The sequence below is a fragment of the Aythya ferina genome (assembly GCF_964211825.1).
Source record: "Aythya ferina genome assembly, chromosome: 8".
NCBI classification, from domain to species: domain Eukaryota; kingdom Metazoa; phylum Chordata; class Aves; order Anseriformes; family Anatidae; genus Aythya; species Aythya ferina.
The window spans coordinates 19777965-19801811 of NC_140304.1; the positions used below are offsets into that span (position 1 = coordinate 19777965).

Below are 23847 nucleotides of genomic sequence, written 5' to 3' on the forward strand. Positions count from 1 at the left end.
AACACAGAAAAATACAGCAAAATACTGCAAAATCCTTCAGGCCTGTGTTTATACTGCAACAGCAGAAGACCTAACATGTTGCAATACCATATTTTGCTTGCAGCTTTCTATTAAATTTGGGATCCAGGAGATGAAACTGGGTCTGTAGTTCAAGTGAGTGATTCATCAGGGTGGTGGAATTCTAAATGTTGTCGTCTTGGAGGCTGCAAGGATTTGACCAATCCTGTAGAACTGGTAACCCACTTTCTGATATATTTTCTCTTTGCATGTTCAAATGATTTTTTCTTACTGCATACAAATAAGAAATTTTTGTGAGATTTTTGCCCTGCTAAATTGTTCAGTTTAATTTCTTCATAGAGCACATCTAATAACAGCAGTATGATGTGAGGACTGTCTAAGCAATGTTCTTACTGTTACTTGGGCTGTCACTTTAAAGGGTTCATTATGCTACAGCTACTTAGAGAAGACCAGATTCTCTTTCTCATAGTTGTTTTTCCCTCACATTCAGTATGTATAGCTTCATAGACAGATTTGCAGAAGTGGTTTAAACACACACAACTTATACTGTTGCTTTTATAATTCCCTCTTCCCCTGGGTTTCCTGGAGTAACTCATGCAAATTCCTAGCTGAACTAACAAATTAAATCCTTAAGAGTTTCTCAGTAAAATACCTATATTATCTGCGTGAGGATGATGAATTGGTGGTTTTGTGCAGGATTATGTACATCTTGTGCACAGATGTTTGACCTTTCCTTTAGACATGTGTTACTTATGTATTTACTGAGAAATGGGGTTGGCTTTCCAGCAAGAGGTTGGATCAAGCCCTTTGAAGGCTTTGTTTATGCTTTTCTGTGGCAGAATCAATGCAAGCAAGCAAATGATTGTTGCTATTTGCCCCTTTACCTGTGTCAGCAGAAGCTGAGGGGAATCCATGAATTAGAAGGCTTTTGGGGGTAGAGGGGAAAGCAGTTAATAGAAACCATACTACTACAGCTGCTGGATGTGTAGCACTTTATTTGCTCTGTGATCTTTTCTTGCTATATAGGAGGCAGCAGTTGAAGGGAGAGCTCAGTCCTGAAACCAGGTTTAGCAGCTGGGCTGCCACTGAGTTCAGTTTGGGTTGGTAGCCACAAGCAGCTCTTTTTACAAAGGCAAAATCCTGCATCAACCTGCCACTGGTCCTGTTGATTTCATAGTCTCTGTAGAGTTCTTAGTTCCTCTTACTCTCAAAAGCACAACTTTATCTTCCTGAGGATCTTGACTTTGAGACGCAGGATGGCTGTTGTGATCCAGAAGCTCTTGCAGGTCAGGTGGTCTTAGCTTCCCCAGCTCCTGGTGTACTTAAAGAGCTAGGATTCAGTGGCCTGTTTCAGAAATGCAGAGATTTCAAAAAAACAGGAGCCTCTCCTGAGTTCCTGGTGATCCTCTCAGTGTAGATTTTCTTTTCAAATAGTAACAGTGAGGGCTACATTCCAATTCTTTGTTAAATATACCTGTGCCTAAAATGATGTGCACCTTACTTTGGGCAATGATTATAGGAAAACATGAAGAGCCCAAGTAGTTATCTTACGCTGTCATTCAACACTTTGCACTGTCATTCAACTTCTTTGCCCTAGCAATAAATCTTCCGCATTGGAAGTAAAGATGAAAAGGACTGATAAAACTTTGTTTTTGAATTGATATTTATAAATTGTCAGTCAAATTACTTATCAATCTAGGATTTGGACTCGTTGATCCTTGTGGGTCCCTTCCAACTTGGGATATTCTATGATTCTGTGATTCTGTAAATTACTGGCAGTGAGTGGACGAGACCAACTAACGCAAAACAAGCAAGTAAACAAACAAAAATACCAGAGGTCTAGAGATCTATCCCTGTATACTCTATAAAAATATCTTTTTGTCTGTTAGTGAACTCAGAACTATTCTAATGTAAAATCATATCTTGTTTCTCCTGGGAGTACTTTAATGGTGAATGAGCAGTTCTGGCAAACAGTTTTAAAAAACAGTTTGTATTTCATAGCAATTAAATTTCTGATAAGCACTGTCAATTTTTGAAATCAATTCTATCCTTTGTCACTCCACAGTCTATGAAACAATTCATGCTACATTGTGATCCTGTACAAAGATAACTGGGATAGCACTGGTATAAGAAACAATGCAGTGTTTGTTTTGTGCTCCTTTGCCAAAATAAATATGTTCCTTATCAGAGTTGCACTAAGTGTCCCATGGTATGCCAATACAGCTCCCCACCATTAGCTAATTAATTTGGAAGTAGCAACCATTCATGGAAATGCAGTGTACAAGATATACTTATTCTGGAACATCTTCCTCATGTGGTATAGTTACATTAATCATCTTATTGTCTTCAAGGTCTGCAACAGTGGAGAACCTTAACAATAAGTATAGAAAATGGAAAACCTTTCAGGGTGTATATAGTTAAACTGAGAGTGTTCAAGGAAACTTGACTTCAAAACAATTCTGTGGTATATGCGGGTGAATATTTCCTGCTAATATAATAAACTTTTAATTTGTGTTTTCAGTGCTACTAACCATGGAAGTTTCTGTCTGTGGCAAGATCAAATTGGAATTGTAGCACTCAGCCAAATAACAGCTCAGTAGTGAAAGCAGAAACCTTCACTTTGGAGACTACTGAGCTGATGTTTAAAGTGTAAAATCACATTTCTGAAACTGCTAATAAACCACCAGCTACAATCTCTAAAGGGCAATTTTGGCTTGTATGTTATGCTATACTTTTGCTTACATTAATTAGAACTGTCCTCATTTCAGATCTTTTCAGTTTTTTCCTCCTTCACCTCTTTCATCACTCAGCAGCAAGCATGTATTTTATGTGCAGAATAAATATTAGTCCTGTGTAAACATCCTATAGAATGTTTATGTACCACTGAATTTCACATAAATATATTGAACTGCAGGTGACTTGAAAGCTATCTAGACTTACATCAGCTATCAGCACAGGATGAATGTTACCTCTTAGGTGATGCTATATGGCCTGTCGTGGCTAAGAATTAGTGTATCACCACTATGAAATGGATTCTTAGAGCTTAGCATTTCCTGCCTTAGCAGCTGCTGACAAGCTGATGTCACCGAAGACATTTGGAAACCTGTGGGCTATTGAAAGTTATCTTCTGCAGTTGGAATAGGTATAGTTTCTTTTCCTTGCAAAAAAAAGGAAAATCCAAATGTGATATGTATGCCATGGTATAAGTAGCTCTGATAATTCAGCAGAAGGGTAAGAGACTTTGACATCTTTCTTAAGGTGTCTTACAACAAAAACCCCCAGTTCCTATCAAAGAATGATTGTAGCCAGAGTGGACACATTCCTTCAGAAGTGAAGGAATCTTATGGAAAATCTTCCTGAATACACAAGTCCAGCCACCAAGAATCATTGGCAATGATTTTTTATTTTCCACCACATGTAAAATTTGAGCATCAGCTTTTGTCTGACTATGTGGTTACCTGGGGAAAAGGAATCTTCAATTGCAGATGAAAGATTTAATTCTAGCACATAACACCTGTTTAAGAAGTCCAGTAGTAATGTAATGCCGAATACAGTCCAACCCATTCTCTTACAACTGTGGTTGACATTTCAGGGTTAACAAAAGTATGAACAAAAAAACTTAATTGAATCATTTGATTTATTAGGTTTGAACGGGACTCTACATGGGGTTACAACTGCCTGTAATTTTTACTCTTTTCCATTTCAAGTATTTTAGCTGGCAAGACACTCATTTTAGCTTGAAAAATCATTCATCATTCCCTTGTTTAATTTTATTTTATTTCTAATAACCTTAGTAACAATGCTTTCAAGATAAGTTTTCGTCTTCCTCACCCATTTGATGCTGCCAGTGATGAATGCCAAGTAATCAATAGTTCTGACCTAGGATTCATTTTGCATCCCAGGATTGGCTTTGAAATTTGTCATGTTGCATTTTTCCAACTTTGTGTTTTCCAGCACTATAATAGCTAAAATTATAGGATGGAAGATGGGGGTGAATACTGAAACTCTCAAGATACCAGCAGAATTGAAGTCCATCTTCTTCCATCTCATTCTGAACTATAGTGAAAGGTGGTGATAGCACACCTTGCTAATCTTTCCCAGAGGAAATTCCACTTCATGATGAAAAACAAAGCCTGGGACAAACCCAACACTTCCAGCTTGTTCTCTTAGCAACAGGAGAAGCAAGTGCCCTGCCGTACAGTGTTTGCAGGTGTTAGAAGGCATGTAGGTCTTGCTATTCTCCTCCAAATCCCCCTTTTTTAAATAGGTTGTTGGAAAAGAAAACTGTACCCTCAAATCCTCACTTGTTATTGAGAAGGCTGACACTTACAGTAAACCTTAGTCTATAGGGAAAAGTGGGTAAAGTTATGAAGATGCAACTTAAAAGAAGAGGAACTATGTCTGTTTTCTTCCCCATCTGCTCCTGAACTCCAGAAGTGCAGACAAAGCACATTCATGGAGGATTAGCTTTCATCCCCAAACCCTGCAAATGAAAAAGATTATTACCAGACTGGAATGATCTGTGTCTTTGCTTTGAGCAGGTAAAAAATAAGATTTGGAGTTGCTCTAAAAAGCTTATTCTCCATCTCTTCAGAAAGTAATCTTTTATTTTGTACCACTTTTTACATTTTCTCCATCATCCTTCTCTAGGTTCCCTTTCCTGTTTGTACCCAAACTCTGGTAGGGACTAAATATATGTACACTAAGAGCCACTGATGTTTTGAGAGTAAAGTCTGTGACTTTAACAGAGATATGAGATTTGTGTTTATTCATTGGATTTACTTTTGACTTCAAACTGTTCAAACAATGGACAGCATTTGTTCAAAGTATGGCAACTATTTTAGGCCTTTAATTATATGTATGTTGTTGAAACAAAGCTGAAGACTCCTAATTCACAATATTCCCAAATTAAGCTACAGAATTAAATACAAACATTAAAGGATTTTCATAAATATCTACTTGCTTGCAAGATTGATAGTGTATTGAATATAAAATAGCAAAGGTTGTAATATCTTATGTTTGCATATAATTCTGTTGTGATTAATATAGAATATGGTGCGATATTTTAAGGATCATGGCCTCAACTAATAAATATGGAAACAGTATAAACTCCTGTTTTCTTTTAAAGGAATTAGACATGTAACAGCAATTTCTGTCTTTTAGAATGGTCCCCTAAAGTCCCATCTGGGATGCTTTCTGGGCAGATGTCTTCACTCAGTGTCTAAAGGGATGTTAGATAGTGATGTTTAAGCACAGAATTGTTCTCATTGTTTATTGCTTGGCTGCTCCTTGTGTCTTACAGGGGTAGAGAAATCTCAAATATAATTAGACAGCTCTAGAGATTTGCCCTTTGAGTGCAGATCTAAGATGTGTGGTGTTTTTTGTGTTTTTGTTTTTTGTTTTTTGTTTTTTTTTTCAGCTGTTCCTAAAGCTGAAACTTACAAATGCTTACTATGCAAAAATCTTACTATGGGGTGGAAAAAAAAAAAAAAAGGTAGAAAAGTATAATGCATTAGAATTACTTGCTTCAATAATTTTATAGACTTTATATTTAAATAATTATTTAAAAGCTCTACAAGGTTGAGACTAGATAACTGCTTGACTATCGTCCTAAATCTGAGGCAAGTTATTCTGATAGTGCCACACTATCACAACAGGACTGTAGGAACCACTCAGGTAGGATTTTGGCCAATAGCTTTTCATTCTGTAAATATATTAAAGGTATTTAGGTACCTAAAGGCACTTGTTAAAATGTACTCCTCTCACTTTGGAAACCGAGCCAAAGAGATATCTTTTGCAGCCTGTCAGAAGGTCACCAAAATCAGCTTACTTTAGAATAAAGTTAGACAACCTTTGTGTTATTGTTTTGGTAGAGGATGACAGTTTAGGGGAGACATTCTTTAAAAGTTTTCCAGAGAATGGCATAATTTCTAATTAGCATTGTCAGGTGTATAGTTCTAACATTCTTTGGAAATGCACATATTAATTTTGCAACTTCCTTTTATAAGTGCAATCTCAGAATTGTATATGGTTATTAGTTTCATGCAGCTGTTGTGAAGCCTCAAGAACATGAGTACAAGAAAAGTTTCTAGATAGCCCTTTTTCAAAGTTCAACTAGAATATGTAGTCAAAAAAGGGAACAGAAGCTTTTGCTAACTCTAATGGTTTGTTTTTATTAAAAATTTGGCAGGATAGGTTTATTTTAAAATATACCAAATTACCTACAATAAATATTCCACCAGCTCTTTGTTCTTCACACCACAGAAGGAGGATTTATTTTGGATCCCTCCTTCAGTGCCACTACATCTTCACACTTAAATCTCTCACTGGATGGATATTTGTGCTTATTTTAGTGAATCACTAAAATTCTAACCCTCCTTCACCAACATAGTCTGATTTTTAATTTTTTGTTTTCTTTTTTTTTTTTTTTTCCCAATTGCTTGTTCTATTTTTCTTTCAGATTCTGTTTCTCTGTTGTCATCCTGCTTCCTTTTGTTCAATTTTTATTTTCCAGTGACTCATGTTCTGACCAGTGTCTTCCCCTGCCTTTCCTTGCATAATGTTGCAACTACAGTGACTGACCTTAAAGGGTGAGCTTCTGAGATTCCTGTCTTTCCCCTGCTTAATTTTAAACTATTCTGGGAAAAGAATGATGTCTCTTGGTTTTGCTTTTTGTTTTCTCCTGAGTGCAGATGACCCATTATAAGAGAAAGCAATGAGCTGTGCCCTGTTAGTGAGTGCTGCAAAAGTCAGTGTATGAAAATGAACAAATTGATTCTCTGTCCTTACTATGATTTGTACTATCTCACTCTTTATTGAATTAAATGTGTTAATAAAGGATTTATATACCAGCTAAGAAGGAGTTGGCCGTCATTTATCAATTAATTACCCATGAAAACTGAAGTTACATGGTTATAGTAATTGTACCGATGGTGTTAGGCATATGCTACATGAAAGTGCAGTCACCTTGAAATAATGTGGGCAAATCAGCTTGTAGCCTACAGAATACTATTAATAACATAGTCTGATATATTGCAGGACTGAAATTTGTCCTAGAGTGATGTATAGATAGACTGCAGAATGTTTTATTTTTGGTTGAAGTTTTGGGTCACAGGCGATCAAATTGGTTGAGCTATAGTTAATTCTGAAATTGGAGATTTCTCTCCTACCATATCTTAGATGCATGGAGTAAGCTTATTGTTTCTTTTGGGCTGAGAGGAAGGGTTGGAGAAAGACAGGTGGTACAAAACAAAGTTGTAAAGTAGGGTAAAGATACATTGATAGAAATTGTAGTGACTTCAGCAGCTAATTTCTAAAGCAGTAAAGTAATATGATACAGTCCTCACTGCTATTCTCTTTTAAAACCAGCCTAATGCAAGGTCAGCTGCAGCCATTTTATTGATAGGGGAGGAAAGGGTCTATGCAGCTGCTAAGTTAAAAGTGGTATTATATGCTTCAAGTCTTTTGTGCTTCATTAGGCACTGCTACTGCAAGAGCTTAGAAGGAAAATTGTACAAAGCAGAATATTTCTGCCTGGTAACACATGCTGGGTTTGTTCTGCAATGAATGAGAAAACTTGTAAAAAAAAGCAACTATGATATGACAATCTATCTTAGAGGTTCTATAAAATATGCTGATATGCCTGCCCCCTCCTCTTACAGTACTGATTATTAAATAAGTACCAATATTAAAGTATTCTTGAACACCCACGACCCTCATGTAATTTAGCTTTCTTGTAGTGCTGTTAGAGCCAGGCTATTGGCCACTTTTTTGGCCAAGTCATTGACTCTATAAACTTCTGATGACTGGAACAGACACTGATGCTGTTCAGACTTTGCTGCCGTAGTGACAGACAATGAATGGAAATTATAGCATGCTATTGTTTGTGTTTATATTAGAATTTAGGTATCCTAATTAGGTTGTCAAAGTCTATTTTCTTTTCTGCTCCTACAGAGAAACATGTAGTCACTTCCCAAGAAAGCTTACAGTTGACACTTTTAGATGAGGTACAATGAGTGAGTAACAAATAGGAACAAAAAAAAAAAAGGTTGAAGGAGCAGCAGCAATATGATGACCTAAGCCCTGTTTAAATCAAAATCAAGATGCTCATTAACTACAATTGTCTTAGGAGTCTAGAAGGATGATATAAGAACAAAAAATCTGATGAAATTTCAGTTTTTATCTATATCTCCTTATCTAATCATTCAATTGTCTTTGAGCAGAAAATACAGGAATTGGCTTGAGAAGGCAGTTGATTTTTGGTTTGGTTAATTAACTTTTTCATGCAATTATTCATCTCATCATGGTATTACCCTGCCCCTAAACACACCTTCATTAAAAAAAAAAAAAAAAAAAACAAAAACAAAAAAAGGCGCCTTAGTTTGAGTGTAATATTATGAGACATATTTAAATGTTCCTCTCTCCAGCTTTAACCTATGGCTTAATAAATGAAAAATGATATGCACCAAATTGCAAGAATTGTGCACAGGCATTCATTTCAGAGTGAAAGCTATTTGGATGCAGTTATAAATGTTCCAGTTGTGCCAATAACTAAACAATACAATTATTCTAGCTTTATTGTTGAAGCATTTTACACTTCAAGTATATTATATGCTTCTGATCATACATTGTGCACCATGTACTCTTTGTAATTATGGCAATCTGAATAGTTGTTAAGGTTGAAAAAGGTAACTGCCACTAGAAATCTGGAAAAGTGAATTAATTAATGCATTTTGTTAAGTAAGAGAGCATTGTCAAAGTTCCCATTTTATGTCAAATGCAGAAATATGCTAAAATGCTGCCCTTTGAGAAAAATGTATTCTTAATATTTCAGTTACATTGACAAAGATTCACTTCAGATTTCTTTCCAAAGTCATGTATGGGTCTCATGTCAAAAATCCAGGCTATAAATGATACCACCTCTGCGCAGTAAGAACAGAGGTTAGTAGCCTCTGCAACCACATCAGCGTAAGGAGAAGTGAGGCCAGAGTATAGGTAAAGATTATGGTGTCTGGTATGTGAAATAAGAGACTACCACCCATTGATTGAGCATTCTGTAGCAGAGAAGTTCGTGGATATGTTACATAAAGCTTCAAATTCAGGGCACTAAGGAAACATCTCTGTAGAAGAAAGTGTTTAAGATAATGTTTTGCATCTAGGTCAACTGAGGTGAAGTTTATCCACAGCTTGGCAATCCCCTAAGGAACGCTGCATGTCATATTACATATAATACCACATTACCTATGAAAGTAAATAGATGTTTTCACATAGCATATTTGCCTACATTTCTATTGCAAAGTCCATGCACCATGGAAATTTGTGGACCATGGAAAAAGCTTGTGTTTGGCTTCCAGCCCTGCTGTGAGATTCATTTCCGAACCAGACCTTCTGGTGGCCATTTTGTGTCAGGGCCCAGTAAGGGCCTGACAGTTTGTGCTGGGTACGTGGTGCTGCTATAATTAGCTTATTCTTCCTCAAGGTGAGGGATCCATTGCTAAATCCTTTCTAGCTGATTCAAAGCATGGATTTCAACCCAGAGGTGCTAAAGGGTGACTATCTTAATTTTCCTGCTGTATCTCTGTAAGAAGCCTTCAGTTTGGCTGAAGGAAGTGAAGAACAGCTTTTTCTGCTCTGGATGCTGCTTTGGGGATACTGGCTTTAAGTCCCGACTGAAGGATGGTTTATCTGTTTTTCAGACAGCCAGACAGAAGCACAAGCTCCTCTAAAGACAAATGGAGTGTCAGTGGCCAACTGCAGAAAAGATAAAGGATTCCAAAAGCTGTGAATATTGCAGTCAGCTATCCTGGGCCTATTTAATATCCTTTCATTCCATCTCCTTTCATCACTTCAGTCTTTGCTAGTCAGAATTTAAGTTGTTTAGTTGACTACATTCACAGAAGTATGATACAATAAACTCTTGACATATTCTAGTATAGACTGGTAACTTATATGTATTACTCTTCTTCTCCTTCTATAAAACAAGTCTCACAGTCTTTCCCGTTCCTTATTTAGATCATTGTCGTCTTGTCTCCTTTAAGCTACTATGAACAGGAATCGAAGATAAAGTGTTTGTAGGTAGCATTTTAAAACAGCTGCAATTTCAGTGCTGGACGAGCCTCCTGATTAAACAAGTGGAAAAGCTGTGATTTATACTCTCTAATAAATGTCAGAAAGAAGAAGAGCAAAGAAGAAAAAACATCCTATTATAGGCAAGTAGTAGCCAGGAAGTAAAAGAAGAACCTGTGTCAAGAAGCAGAAAAAAATCAAGAGCAGAAAAGAAATTCAAGGGTGACAAAGAAAAGGATCATGGCCATTTTGGTGAGTAAATACTTTTAGACAGGTATTGATCTAGTGGGGAAAAAAGAACATATGCTCTCCACTGTAAAATAGCACTTACTGGGGGTGATGCATGCAGAAACAAGGTTACAAGTGAAGAAAAATAAAGCATTTGCCCATAGTTGGAAAACATTTTTAAAAATTGAAGTCTTGTTTGTTTTTGTTTTTAATGTCCCGTACCCAAGTCTAAGAATCAACAGACGAGAATACAGAGTACAGAGAGATATTCATGGTGGTTCAGAAGAGAAATCATAATCTCACTGAAGTCTGCAAAAAAAATTTGCCATTGATTTAAGTGGTTGCCAGGGCTTTGCTCCAGGTTTTACTGTGGTTAACAGTAGTCTGTTGCTGATTGCAAAACAAAGCAAGGCAACAAGGAACATGAGGAACATGTGGCAAAACATTTTCCTTGTTGTTTATCTTCTGCTCTCCTCACTCTTCCTCCTGCTGAAGATGTTCCTGTGGGTCGGTCCTAGCCTTGGAGTATGTGGTAGTGGCTATTTTCTACCTGCTAGATGGTCTGAGCTGGATTCCTTTACTCGTAGGGCCATTCCACTAATGGAAGAAGTTGAATATGCATAAATATAAATGGGTGAGTTGTCTTGTTTCTTAAGTGAAAATAATGCACCAAATCTTGTCATTCCCCACCCCCCCAACTGTTTTATTATTCTTTACCTGTTGAGAGAAAAGTGATTAAGTAGTGAGCATTAAATTTACCAGTGATGATACAAATAGGAGAGCATGGATGTGGAACAGCACTGGCTCTGCGATAAGGTAATGAAACAGATGGGATGAGCAACAGAGAGAAGTGACAGGAAATAGAGAGTACCATACAGCAAACCTCACTCTGTTCCTGTTAACTGGTGCAAGTCCGAAATAATCCCACAGACCTCAATCAAAATATGCTGATTTCATATCGGCATAAGTGGAGTCAAAATATGTTTGGACAGAATCTGCTTGCCCTGTACCTCCCCATGTTGTAACAGAATGTCTGTGTGTGTACTGCCTCATATCTTCATTGAAATGATGAGGATTTCAGTATTTCTGAAAAATATTCACGAAGGACTGTATAACTACAGCATAGTATTTTGCCCCAATTCACCAAAAACAACCAGATATCCTAATGATCTCTCCCAAGAAGGAGTCACAAAATTAAATTTCATTCCTCGTAGTGTTGTGTTGTTTTTTTTTCAACTGTATTCTTTCAGTAAGAATTGCTGCTTCACAAATTTCAGTATACTGAGCAGATTTGATGCTGAATGTTAAAACTATATTGTTTGTCTGAAGATACCTTTTTTTTTTTTTTTTTTTTTCTTGAGTGTGTAACCTGTTGTGCTTCATTTTGTGGTACACAGCAGACAACAACATGCTGATCCACCATTTCACATGGAGATACTGTACATCCTTCCTTTTTGAGTTTTGGAGGATAAACAAATGCTAAGTATTTGACATGAGGCAAACCTTCCCCTTGCCTGATTAAGCATCTTCACCATTCACTCAGCAGAAAAGCTGTTCTGCAGGCAAATGGTGCTGGGGTTTGAAGATGGAATTTGCTAGACTGAATGCAACTTTGTACCAGCCATGGAATACGTAAGACAATGAAGAGACATCCTCTTCATTTCAGCATTTGCTAATGGATGCCTTCTTAACCCTGTTCACTGCCAGTGTTGCTACTCTTACAGGAAGTACTCTGGCTGGTATGCAGACTGCTTCAAGAGCAGCCTGGCTGTATCTGCTGTGAACAGAGACCTTGAAAGCTATTCTTTTCCTGATATATTTAATTAGAAAATACGTAAAATGGATATATTTTTTCCACATCATATACTAAAAAAGGTCTTAGTTTTTATTAGAAGGAAAACTTTGTCTGTATAATAAACTTGCAAGGTTTTTAAACCTTTAAGCCTTTTAAAGCTAGCTGTAACTTGATGCTGGAAGACTCCCTTCACATCAATGAAATGTGCAAATCAGTGTGTAAATAATCAAACCACATAAGAGTAGTGTTTTCTGAATGATTTTCCAGGTCCCGTATAATCTTTCTGCTCCACAGAAATATATTTTATGTTTCTTTTTCCTGACAAATGCAAATTAAATACTTCAATATTCAAGGTAATCATCCCTTCTAGGGAGGGGTCGAGGAGTGGAAAGGAGAAGGGGAGTTGTTTGTTTTTACCAGCCCAACCAAGAGCTTTTCTGTGTATATGTTTAATGAATGAATCAGCCTACTTTAGCACACAATTGCTTAGATCGATAATTATTCAAGAAACAATATTGCCTTGGGAAAATCTATAGCAATAAAAAAGAAATCTGGATGGACTGAATAACCTTTTCAGGCATATATTTATCTCCAAATGAGGCTTTTTTATTTTTTATTTATTTATTTATTTTAAAGTTTCTATTCTTTAGAAAATGCATTACTGGATGGTTAAAAAATAATCAGATTGTTAGTGTTTAGAGTCTGGAGTTCAAGGTGGCAGTGAAATCAAGCATTAATGGACTGTATTCTCAGATGTATAGCTGGGAAGATTGTTAGGTTTTAAATATAAAGTCAAAGTGGCAATATAAGCTCAATCTATGCATCTGTACTCTAGTGACAACTGTTACCATTACCAATGTGAACAGATAGCAGGTTCTAATTAAAGTTACAAGCCAGAGGGAATAGGCATTAAGAAAGAAAAGAATAATTCTGTGAATAAATTGCACTTGATTTACTAGTTCACAAAAAAAAGGTCTAAAAATTAGTACCTGAAATTACTTTAAATACAGCATCTATCAAACCACAGAACAATAATCAAGTCAACCTAATTAGAACACTTATAACTATAAGCAGCATGTAGTATGTTCTTATCTTGACGTGGGGAGACCAAGCAGTCCCCTAAGTGCCAGTTAATCTACAACAAACTTTTGCTGAGACTTAGGAGAAACCCCCTGCAGCAGCTACCTGCTTGCTTTCGATATCAGACTGCCTGGGCTGTAGCTGCTGGTACTCTCTTTCTGCAGGCACATTAAGTGTGGTCTCAGCATGCACACCATGAGCTGGATCATAAAAGGTCCATGAGAAATTCACACAGCACTTTGTGAGACCAGTTGTGCCTATAAATGTGAGTTAGCCTTCTTTATATATATGTGTCACTTTTACTTGCATGTTCACTTACTCGCTTATAGCATTCATTTAGAACAGAAATACTCCGTGTATGAGAGACAAACATTGTCTCTGAAGATATACAGCTTTTAAGAGTAGACACAGACCAGATTCCTGTAGTAATGCAGAGGAGTGGGATATCAGGCAAATCACCAGCACCTCTGGATGGGTATCAGTGCTTCATTTACACTGATCAGTCTCAGCAGGGAAGGGAGCATTCGTAGCTCTGTGTAGCATATGGGAAGCCTGTGCTAAGGCAAATGTTTAAATAGCTTTCTCTCACTATGTGTATTGACTGTTTTCTTCATTTTCAGTGTTTTGTATGAGCAGTAGAATTTCAGTCATTGAAATAAGCTGTTTTGGATAAATCCATTTTTTCAAGTGTTCTTTGAAAATGTCAAGACATGTTTGGAATGGTACATTTCTAGTCTGCTTTCTGTGAGAATGTTGGGATCTGGCAATGCTATTAGATTAAGTATTTAGGACATTAACCTGAAATACCAATTTTGAAGAGTTAGAAATGCTTCATTAAACTGGCATATTTTGTCATACAACCCAGATGAATGGACACTGGTGAGATTTTTTTTCTGTGTTGCTTTGAAGGGGCTACAGTTAGTAGTGGTGGAAGGAAACATGAGAACAAAATTACTCCTGTACCTCACTTTATTCTTTTATTTTCTTCCCTATCTCTGTGTATTCTCTTTGTTCCCCTCACATTTTGAAAGAAACGGCCAGGTCTGGCTTTTCCAGGCAGCCTCTAATGTGTACAGAAACCATCACTGGTTCATGCAAGCTTGCATGTGTTTGTGCTTCGTCACAGAGACAACCCTGCCACCAGCCATTGCAACTACAGTGAGGATCTCCTCAGGAAGGTTTTTATCAGGAGCTTCACATTAAGCCACGCCTGCCTGAAAGAAAAGCAGAGCTGCAAACCCATCTCAGCATTTGCAGTAGCAGCATGACTGTAACCGAGCACGGAAAGAAGTAGGTCACCGGGAGCAGCTCATCAGTGGCATGCTGAGGGGCTAAATACTCTGGCCAGCCCCAGTTTGACTCTTTGAATTTCTTAGCTAGAAGCTATGTGGAAATGAGGACCAGTAAGTCCACTGGGGCCCAGAGAACACCTCAGCATTGTGGAACCCACCCAAGTTTGACACTTTGTTGGCTGTGATGCACCCACGCTCCCTGTGGGCTGTGTGCACAACCAGTACCATGCACGTAAAGCTGCATGATCAGAGTAACACAGCCCCATCACATCACATGTGATATATGTTGTGTCAAAAACTGTAGTGGTTTTGGATCTGTGCAGGTGGAATCTGTGACCTTTTCACAACACAAACTGGGAATCATTGGGGCTGGTGCAGAGCTTCCATGGTGACATTTACACTGGGAAGTTGCACAGATTCACATGGCTTCTCTGCTAGCTCCAGCTGTAATTATTGTCAGGACAGGAACTTCAGCAGGAGGGGGGAAGGAGCCCCCTTTTAACTGAAAGTGTAGATTGTGACATTCAGAGGCTGCACTGTCACACATGAGGAGGGCAATAATAGTGCCTGCTGTGGCTCACCTCCGCTGTGATGGTGTGGCTGCAGACATGCAGCAGCAGAATGTGGGATGCCAAAATATCCTTAGTGCCAGAAATGTATGTGTCTACAAGGTTGGAATTGTTTCTTCCCCTGAAATGATGTTCATTGTATTGTACCTGAGTGATGTATATTGGGATTTCAGTGACTAATTTCCATCTGAATTTCATTTTGAACAGATAAGTAAGTGCTTTTTGAGTCTGACATGTAGAAACTCCATATGTAAGCATGCAGTGCAGAGGAAACACTGCTGAAAGAGATGTAAATGCTCAGGGCAAGAAAATCGTGCCTCTCTAACATACTAAAGTTAAGCCAGTTGTGCAGCTGCTGGAGGTGGAGGGAATGGTTGATGTAATTTATTTGTATTTTAAAAATAAAAAATAATCCCTACCAAGAGGTCATTAAAGCAGAACAGTGTTCAGGAAGTGAAAGCTGAAGCAATTGTGCATTAGAAACTAAGAGGTAGAGCAGGATTAAGTGGTCAGGTTTTTTGATCATGGCAAAAGGCTAATGGTATAGTGCCCTAACACTCTGTGTTTAAACTGGTGCTATCTGTAAAAGGGGATGAACATGCTATCTGAAAGGTGGCAACATTTGCTGTTAACAGAGAATTACTTCAGTTAATCAGAACTAGGGAAGATTGTGAATGACCTGGGTTAACAAAGTGAATAAATGGGCAGTGTGAGGCAGATGAAATGCAGTGCTGACAAATACAAGGTTGGGCACACATTCCTGGGAATAATTGGAAGTATCTGTAGGCTTTGTTGGGTTCTAAATTAACCATAATTATTTAGGTCATTACTTTCTATGATCAACTTAGTGGAAAAATTGGTGTTGTGAATGGATACTATGAAGACAAAATATGACGTGGGAGCACGTGTGTGTGTTGGGGTGGTGGGGTGGGGTGGAAGATGGAATAGAAAATACAATTCCATCCATAAATCAGATATAACAATCCACCTACAATTTTGTGGTTTTCCCTTTCTCTTAAAGCATTCTGGGAAAAAGTAATTCAGCAGACTGGCAACTACACAATTAGAAAAATGGAAGAGTCTGAAAACAAGGATTTATTTAGAAAGGAGTCAAGTAATAGAAGATAATGGGGAAGTGTTTAAAACAATGAGTAGTATTAAGAATACAAGCTAAGAAGTTTCTATTTATCCTGAAAATGAAAAAGAAAAAAAAAAAAAAAGGCAAAGTGGTCTGTTCAAAGTGAATGAAAATGAATTATTTCCATAAAAACCTCGTTAACCTTTGGGACTCATTCTCCTAAGCAATCATGGAGGCTGAGTTCAGCAACATTAAGCTATTTTAAAGCTACTTGTATGCTACAAGACTGGGACAGTTATTCCAGATAGATATTCAATGATTCTTATTCAGTCCGCCTCTCTTTTAATTATACACTTATGACACAGGATGTTGTGCTAACTATTTGTGAATCAGACCTTTTAATGTAAGCAGATGTTTCTGTGCTCAACTTTGCTGCCTCTAAGCTTTAAACTGGTTTGCAGTACAGCATCTACACTGAGGCAGGGCTCTACTCTAACAGTTAGACAGGAGACATGTACCCAATGAAGAAATGGTTAAAATTTATATCAGCTTTGCTTTAGAAGAACTTTTTTTTTTTTTTTTTTTTGATAAAACTACCTATTATGATTGTTATTTCTGTCACTGTGACTTCCCCACTCTGTGATCCCCTGCCGAAGACCAGCAGCTGGTGCATTACATGGAATGGTGTTTTAAAATCTTCTTGGTGCTGAGTTGAGGCTTGTATGATTTTCTATAGCATTTCTAAACACTCTGGCTGCATCATCGTGTAATCTGTTTCACATGCCAGGAACTTTGATGGGGCGCAGTTGAGATTAATGATGACATAATAGAGTAAGAAGAGATACTAATGCTCTTAGGCATGAATTAATGAAATACCACTGAGAATTTATCCTGCATGAATAAAAGGATTTAGAAGTTGTCGTTCTAAAAACCGCATGAGGTATTTTTACTGGGGAAAAAAAAAAAAAAAAAAACCTGCTGAAATGGACAGGGTCCTAACGAACCTTTACCCCAGATTTTTGTCAGAGCTGGATGCTTCAGCCAGATCTGCTAATTGAATTCCTACTAATTCACAGTGTTTATATAAATGAGGCACAAATCTCTTGTATCCAGAGCTGTGGTGGTGCTAACTTTTGTCCCCAGCTCAGTACAAAGCTGGCTTCCAACCTCCAACATAGTTCTAGGGTAGAGACTCAGCAGGCTAGCAGCATTCATAAATCTGGATCCATACAGCAAGACCCTTGCTTACTGGTAGCAATGACCTTCATAAATATATATGGTGACTGCTACCATCTATTTAAAAAAAAATCTAATGTATGTTTCACCATGAGCTCCCTTTGTGTCTTTGAAGGGCTAAAGTGTCTTTGCAAGGCTACAGCAGAGTGGAACTGAAGAGTGCCTGTGTCCCAGCACTTTTCATTCTCCACCATCCCCCTAGAATTTGTGAGTTAAGACCCCCATGGAGATGTACTTGTCTGTATGTGTATATATATATATACATCTGCCTGTAGCTTCTCTTGAATTAAAAAATAATTTTATTCAGGGATAAAATTCTACACTAGCATATGTTGTCATATAATCAATTCTAGAAGACAAGTTTTGTTAGTCTTTAGGCAAAGTGGGATAACAACAATACACAGGGATCATTTACTTTTTGTTGTTTTTCTGTTAATGTCTGTTCTGAGTAGTTCAGAAAGAAATTTTTCTTAAAAACTAGGACATAAAATATGACACGTATTTTATCCATAACTTATGTCAATTTGAAACATCTTTTATTGCCTACATAAGTGAATATATGTAAACTTTATTAGTAATCTCATTTCCAATTTAAAAGCAAAGGTGTATTGTAGAATTCACAGATAAAGATTAATTTTAACTATAAAGGTATTACCAATGTAGCGTTTCTTCATGTTATGGTTCACTTATGTAGAATTGAGATGTATTTTATATTCAACAATGCATAGCACCATTATACAACAGTTCACTAAATGCACATCCCACTTAATCTTTTGTAGGAATATAACTGGACTGAAGTTACAAGGAAGAATTGGATGGAGCCAGTAGGGTTAACACTGATACTAACAGGAGATTACTAGCCATAAGAAAATTACAGCTCTTCTGAAAGACAGTGCCTAAAATAGCAGCATATCCTTGGCACCATCATAGGAACTGGTTAACTGATGACCCTGAAGAAACACTTGTTTCCATTAATTCTGCTGTCATTATTTCGTTATTCTCGACTCTTCCTCTCAATTCTTCTGTCCTTCTGATCCCAAGACAAGATGGCAGGAACATGAGAGAGAACATAAAGAAATTACAGTAAGCTGTCGGCCATATAATTGTATTGTAAACTACTACACTGAGAAGTTACACCAACAGAAATTTGGCAAGGTATCGGCTGCTAGTTGTTAGCTAAACACAGGACACTCACTAGTATAACATTAAAAAAAAAAAAAAAAAAAAAAAAAAAGAGAGAGAGAGAAAAATAGGCTCACTAAAAAGCAACATCTACATTACAAAGACGCTAACAAAAGAATTCCCTTATGATATTTAGGTTCAGCTGGTTCATCTTAGGTTCATCAGCTCAATTTTCTTGTTTTATGTATACGTGTTACAATTGCAGTTGAATATATTTTTAAGATCACAATGCTACAAACCTTTTTCCAGCATGTAGTTTCGCCACCATTAAGTTAGACAACACATGACACAAAGGAGTACTTGCTCGAATTAGGGCTGAATATTCTGCTGAAAGCTGGTGATGTTATTATATCGTGTACTATAATTACTTGAGCACCACAGTTTTTAAATCCCTAAGACATGATTTCCTAGGTAGAAGGCAGCAAGTATGCTTTTAAGTTGCCAGACAGACCAAGGGAATCATTTTGCTCCGAAGCGTCTGCTGTATACCCTGAATCAGAACAAATCCTTATTTCACAAAGACTTCAGATTTTTAAAGCATCTCTGCTAAACAGAAGTAAACAGTTTCTGATTAAATTTTAACTGTTCCAGTGACTCTACCACAAAGATAGTAACTTTTATGTATTAAGGAACATATTGACAAGCGTTACCAGGAGGGTAAGGTAAACATGCCTTTGTCTTCAACAATTGCTACAGTGCCACAGTCCCAATTACAGACATACTGAGGTTATCTGAACTCTGAGGTTCCATCTCATCTCGGATATTTTTTTACAAAGTTTGAATTGTCTCAACACCATAAAGTCTTGCCCAAAATATTTTTTTGAAATCCAAACTTTTTCAAAATGCACCTACACAAAACCAATGTGTATTGATATACATTCCAAATGGAGTATTCTTATATTCCAGCACATTAGAAGCTAACAGAATTTAAAAGGCTTTCAAATGAATTTTTGCTGTTGTCATACATATAGTCGCAGGTGCCACATATGAAAACATGGCCTCTGTGCTATGAAAGAACACACTTTTGGAAGTTGAAAAAAAAATAAGTCCTTGGTGTTATCTTTGAGAAGCTCTGGTTGAGAGGGACAAAAAAGGCTTGGGAACAAAGACTTCAGACTTCCAATTTTGCCACCAATTTGTTGATAACGTCTTGGGCATCAGCTGCCTTCTGCAGTTTTCTAGACTGATAAAAATGGGGCAGTCATGCTTATTTTTCTAACTTGAAGTGGTGCTGTGATGGATTATTTGCACAGCAGATTATTTGCACAGGAGTGCTATCCAAATGCTGCTTACTCACGTTTTCCCCATTATAAGACTATATCTTCATCACTAATAATTAACTGCTAATTATTGTTGCTGAGAATACGATGGTGGTGTTTACCACCTTATTTTTGATTTCAGTACAGATGCCTACTTAAAAGTTATGTAAATATATGAAATTACAGTACATTTTCCTAATGACCCTGCTATATCTGAGTTTGATCCTATTCAATTGTGACTAAGGTAATAAATAGTAAGTAAAGATGAACTCTTTTCTGTCGAACTACATAGACAGCTTCCATTGTACTCTCAACACTTAAATCATGAAATGTAAAGAAGCCATTCTAAGCAGGATACAGCTGGGTCAAAAGACTGCTGATGCCAATTATGCTTCGTACATAATAATGCACATTTTACCTATTTGGAAAAAAAAATTCACATTTATTTACTGTCAAACAGGTGTTAAACTTTACACTGGATATTAGTGATGGGCTCATTATTAACAGGTTTACACAAAGGGATGAAAAAGCAGAATTTTGTTGAAACAATTTACATTTCATTATATTTTTATCATAAAATAAATTAATTACTAAATATAGGCAGAAGGAATATGGAAGAGTAATAGTTATGTTTTATTTATCTTTTTAAAGGACAGGCACCTTTTATTCATGAGAAAGCTTGTGAGAAGTGTCCAGTGTCCCCTTTACCCCTTACCACCCAACCCTGATTAAAGAATGAACAGGGAATTCAGTTACAATCTTTGTTAGCTATACCAAATTTGTGCAAGGCTTGGCATAATTGGCTTCTAAAACAATTTTCTCCCCAAATCATGTTTTTGGCAATAAAATTAAAAAAAAAAAAAAAAGAATAAAAACTAACTTGTCAAAGCAGAACACTGTTTACAGTGAAAAATAAGTGAAAACAGGTAGAACTTGCATTTTTAATATACTACTGTACTATGAACAGAGTGTAAGAAAAACAGTTTATAACGTATGTGCAACCAAGAGCTTTTCACAATATTTTCTTCAAACTCTTAAAATTATTTTTTTATGACAATTATATTTCAGTTGGACACAAATGTATTTATTTTACCCTAGCAATAGAACAAAATATAATTTCTTTAGCCATTTTTTTCATGAGAACGGTTCATTGTACAGTTGAGGAAATATATGAAATAAGGCCTGTGGCTTGATTGCTAGTGGTTAGACATGTATTCAATCTTTGCCTTAATGGAAAAGATTTGCAGTGAACTGCAAACTGATGCAGAATATCTCTCCTGCTTTTGCAAGTCTTGTCAGGAATAGTAAGGTACAGTAAATTTGTCCCACAGGATTTTAGAGCCTACGCCTTGTATATAATACAATGTAGGCCTAGGAAAAAAAAAAAAAAAACGGTGCAGCCATATTTACAAATTTAGTTCACAAACTGCTGCAGTAAAATGGCTGGAAAGTGTTTCTTTTTCTTTTTTTTTTTTTTTTTTTCACAATTTTGTTAAATTCAGCAGCAGAAGATATCTTAAAATACCTTGTTGGTATTTTTTTTCTTTGTAACAAATAATTCATTTTAGTATACTCTGTGTATATACAAAGTTTTTGTTTTATAAAAATTCACAGAACTGCGAGGTCCAGTAATCCCCGTTACACCGGAGAACCACAGGGTCAACAGAATTGTCTCTTCAAGCAGATACGAGGGAGCCTGCACAGGGCCAATTAAGTCTTTTAATACTTGTATGTGGCCTTTAATATCTCTTTGCTACACTATTAAAGGCTTGTCACTAGCTGCATTTGTCCTTCTCTAACATCCCCTTCTGGAATACATCCTTCCTTGTTAATAGGAATTATATAGCCGTCGCTATTACCCCTGCTGATTTGATAGTACATCTGAAGCTGATGGCCAGCTCCTAGATTTGGCATACTCTTGTAGTAAATGTCCTCATTTTCACTCCTCCTGGAGGGAGAGAGATCTTCTTCAACGTCGGGGCTGCTCTCTGGATATGGAGAGTCTCTGAGATTGGGCATGCTCGTGTAAAGAGAGTCTCTGTTGGGGGACTGGAGGTGGTCGTCAGCCTCGGCTGTCAGTTGTGAGACGTAGCTGTCGGTTCCCTCGGTCTTCACTTTCTTCTGGGGCTGGTACAGAAGGGAGTGAGTCCGCTGAGGAATGAGTGGGGCCTCAAGCTCTTTGTGGTGGAGTTCCAGCCCAGGGGTGTCACTGTGCATCAAAGATGAGGCATCTGCCACGATGGCGTCATCTTCGCTACTGCTCCCGCCGATCACAGCCTTGGCCGGCAGTGTGCGCTCCAGGTTATGGTTCTTGCTGCTGCCCCGCAGGTTGTTGTGCACTAATTCTGAAATGATCATTTTCTCAAAAGCAGTATCATTCAGGCTTAGTCCACAGTCTACAACTTGCACACTGTCGTTATAGTCTCCGTTGCGCAATGAGTAGCTGTTGTTGAAATTACCATTTAGCGGTAGAGTATCCATGGCACTTGTATCCCTGGCATTGTTCAGTGAATGTCCTGAAACAGAAAAGGACAGCTCTGGTTATTGTCTGATGTCTATTTCATCACTTTTTTTTTTTTTTTTTTCTTAAACAAATTCTTTAATGTAGTTCAGGACAAAGTTGTACTTGGAAGTAAGACTTGAGAAAAGTAAGGTTATTGAACATTCCCAAATGTAAACAGTTGCACACTTTATATGAAAGATGCATTTTAAAATAGTAACATGTATTTCCTGTGGGGAATAGTGGCATTTTAATTTCTTAATTTAATGTCAATTCTGTGACTCTTCCACAAGGAACTGATCACTCCATGCCCTTGCATATGTAATGCAAAGCAATTCATTTGGAAACATCTATGTTTTGAAGTACACCACCATGATTTAGAAAAAGAAAATTAACAGAATTTGTCCTAAACGACACTAAATTAAAAAGGAATTAGATCACAGACATAACTGAAGGTAAATGTACAACATAAACCCACATAACTGGCAAGCAACTACTTAACAACATTTCTAACATTTTTCCTTTTTTTTTTTTTTTTTTTTTTTGAGATGAAGTAAAGAAAAGAATGAAAAAAATGGATAAATACAAAGAATTTATGTTAAACAAGGACAGCCATCTTTCACACTACAGGGACCAGGGCCCACAAGCACCATCCAACAACACGATAGACAGCAGGTGGAATGACTCACTTTGGACAACTCACATCATGTCTGTCTGCTCAGGCTATCTGGCCTAAGAGTAGCTGATATATAAAAGAAAGTAAAATGATTTATTGTAACATGATGAAGAATTACTGAGCTTCTCAGCAACTTAGTCAGAGCAAGGGTTCAGCAAATTAGATTACGAAGCAATAACAGCTTTTCTTTTCCCACTTAATGTAATTTTTTTGCACTAATATTCTGTCTGCCAACAATGGCCCCAGGCTTCTAAAGGTCAAAGTTTGCCTGCAGTCTGCATCAGTCACAGTGACAGCACTGAATGAACCAGAATCGTTAATTAAGAGTTAGGCCCACAGTTACCATGGCCATGGAAGTCAAATGCAGAAATGTTAGGAATTTCTGTAAGTATGGGTCACAGAAATTAAACCAAAGAATAAATATTAGTTGTGGAATGGGAAGAGGAAATCAGCAATGGCTGATACCTCATAGCTGCTGGAGAAATGACAGATCGGGTAAGTCCTTTAGAAACATGGAAAGAAGTTAAGGGGGAAAAAAAAATGAAGTCTTATGATGATTAAGGTCTTTATGTTTTTGATTTTGGCTTTTTTTTTTTTGGGGGGGGGGGGGGGGGGGGCACAATAAAGAAAAGGATTTCCTATAGACACAAAGACATGTAAACTATGACAGCACAGTGCTTCCCAAGCAAAGGAAAAAAAAAAAAAAAACAAAAACAAACTTTGAAAGAAACTAAACAGTCTGAACCATGGAAAGTTGAATGGTTAGAGCATTCCTAGAAAATCACTTTATCTACAGATATGTCTAGAAGTAAAGAAAGAATGGAGTGACTTTACTGAAATGAGACTGACCACTGTGAGGCTGCTGCATT

The 23847-nt window shown here is 37.2% G+C and overlaps 1 protein-coding gene and 1 long non-coding RNA gene across 18 annotated transcripts in view; one reads left to right on the forward strand and one right to left on the reverse strand.

The window, feature by feature from the left end:
• The first annotated feature begins 9442 nt into the window (after nt 1-9442).
• Nucleotides 9443-21507, forward strand: LOC311440688. The gene is made up of 3 exons (XR_014695544.1): nt 9443-9566; nt 9714-10335; nt 18141-21507. It is a non-coding gene; the product is annotated as an uncharacterized lncRNA (long non-coding RNA).
• The window catches only part of ADGRL2 (adhesion G protein-coupled receptor L2), a 157868-nt gene continuing 154244 nt past the window's right edge, over nt 20224-23847 (reverse strand). For 12 of the 17 annotated variants that reach the window (XM_084527861.1, XM_084527864.1, XM_084527875.1 and 9 more), the window contains one exon: nt 20224-22318. In XM_084527861.1, coding sequence (XP_084383987.1) covers nt 21564-22318 — 755 coding nt within the window. In that variant the 3' untranslated portion in view covers nt 20224-21563. Of the gene's footprint in view, nt 22319-22991; nt 23045-23847 lie in introns of all 17 variants that reach the window. The other 5 variants (XM_084527869.1, XM_084527868.1, XM_084527867.1 and 2 more) reach the window with 3 other exon arrangements.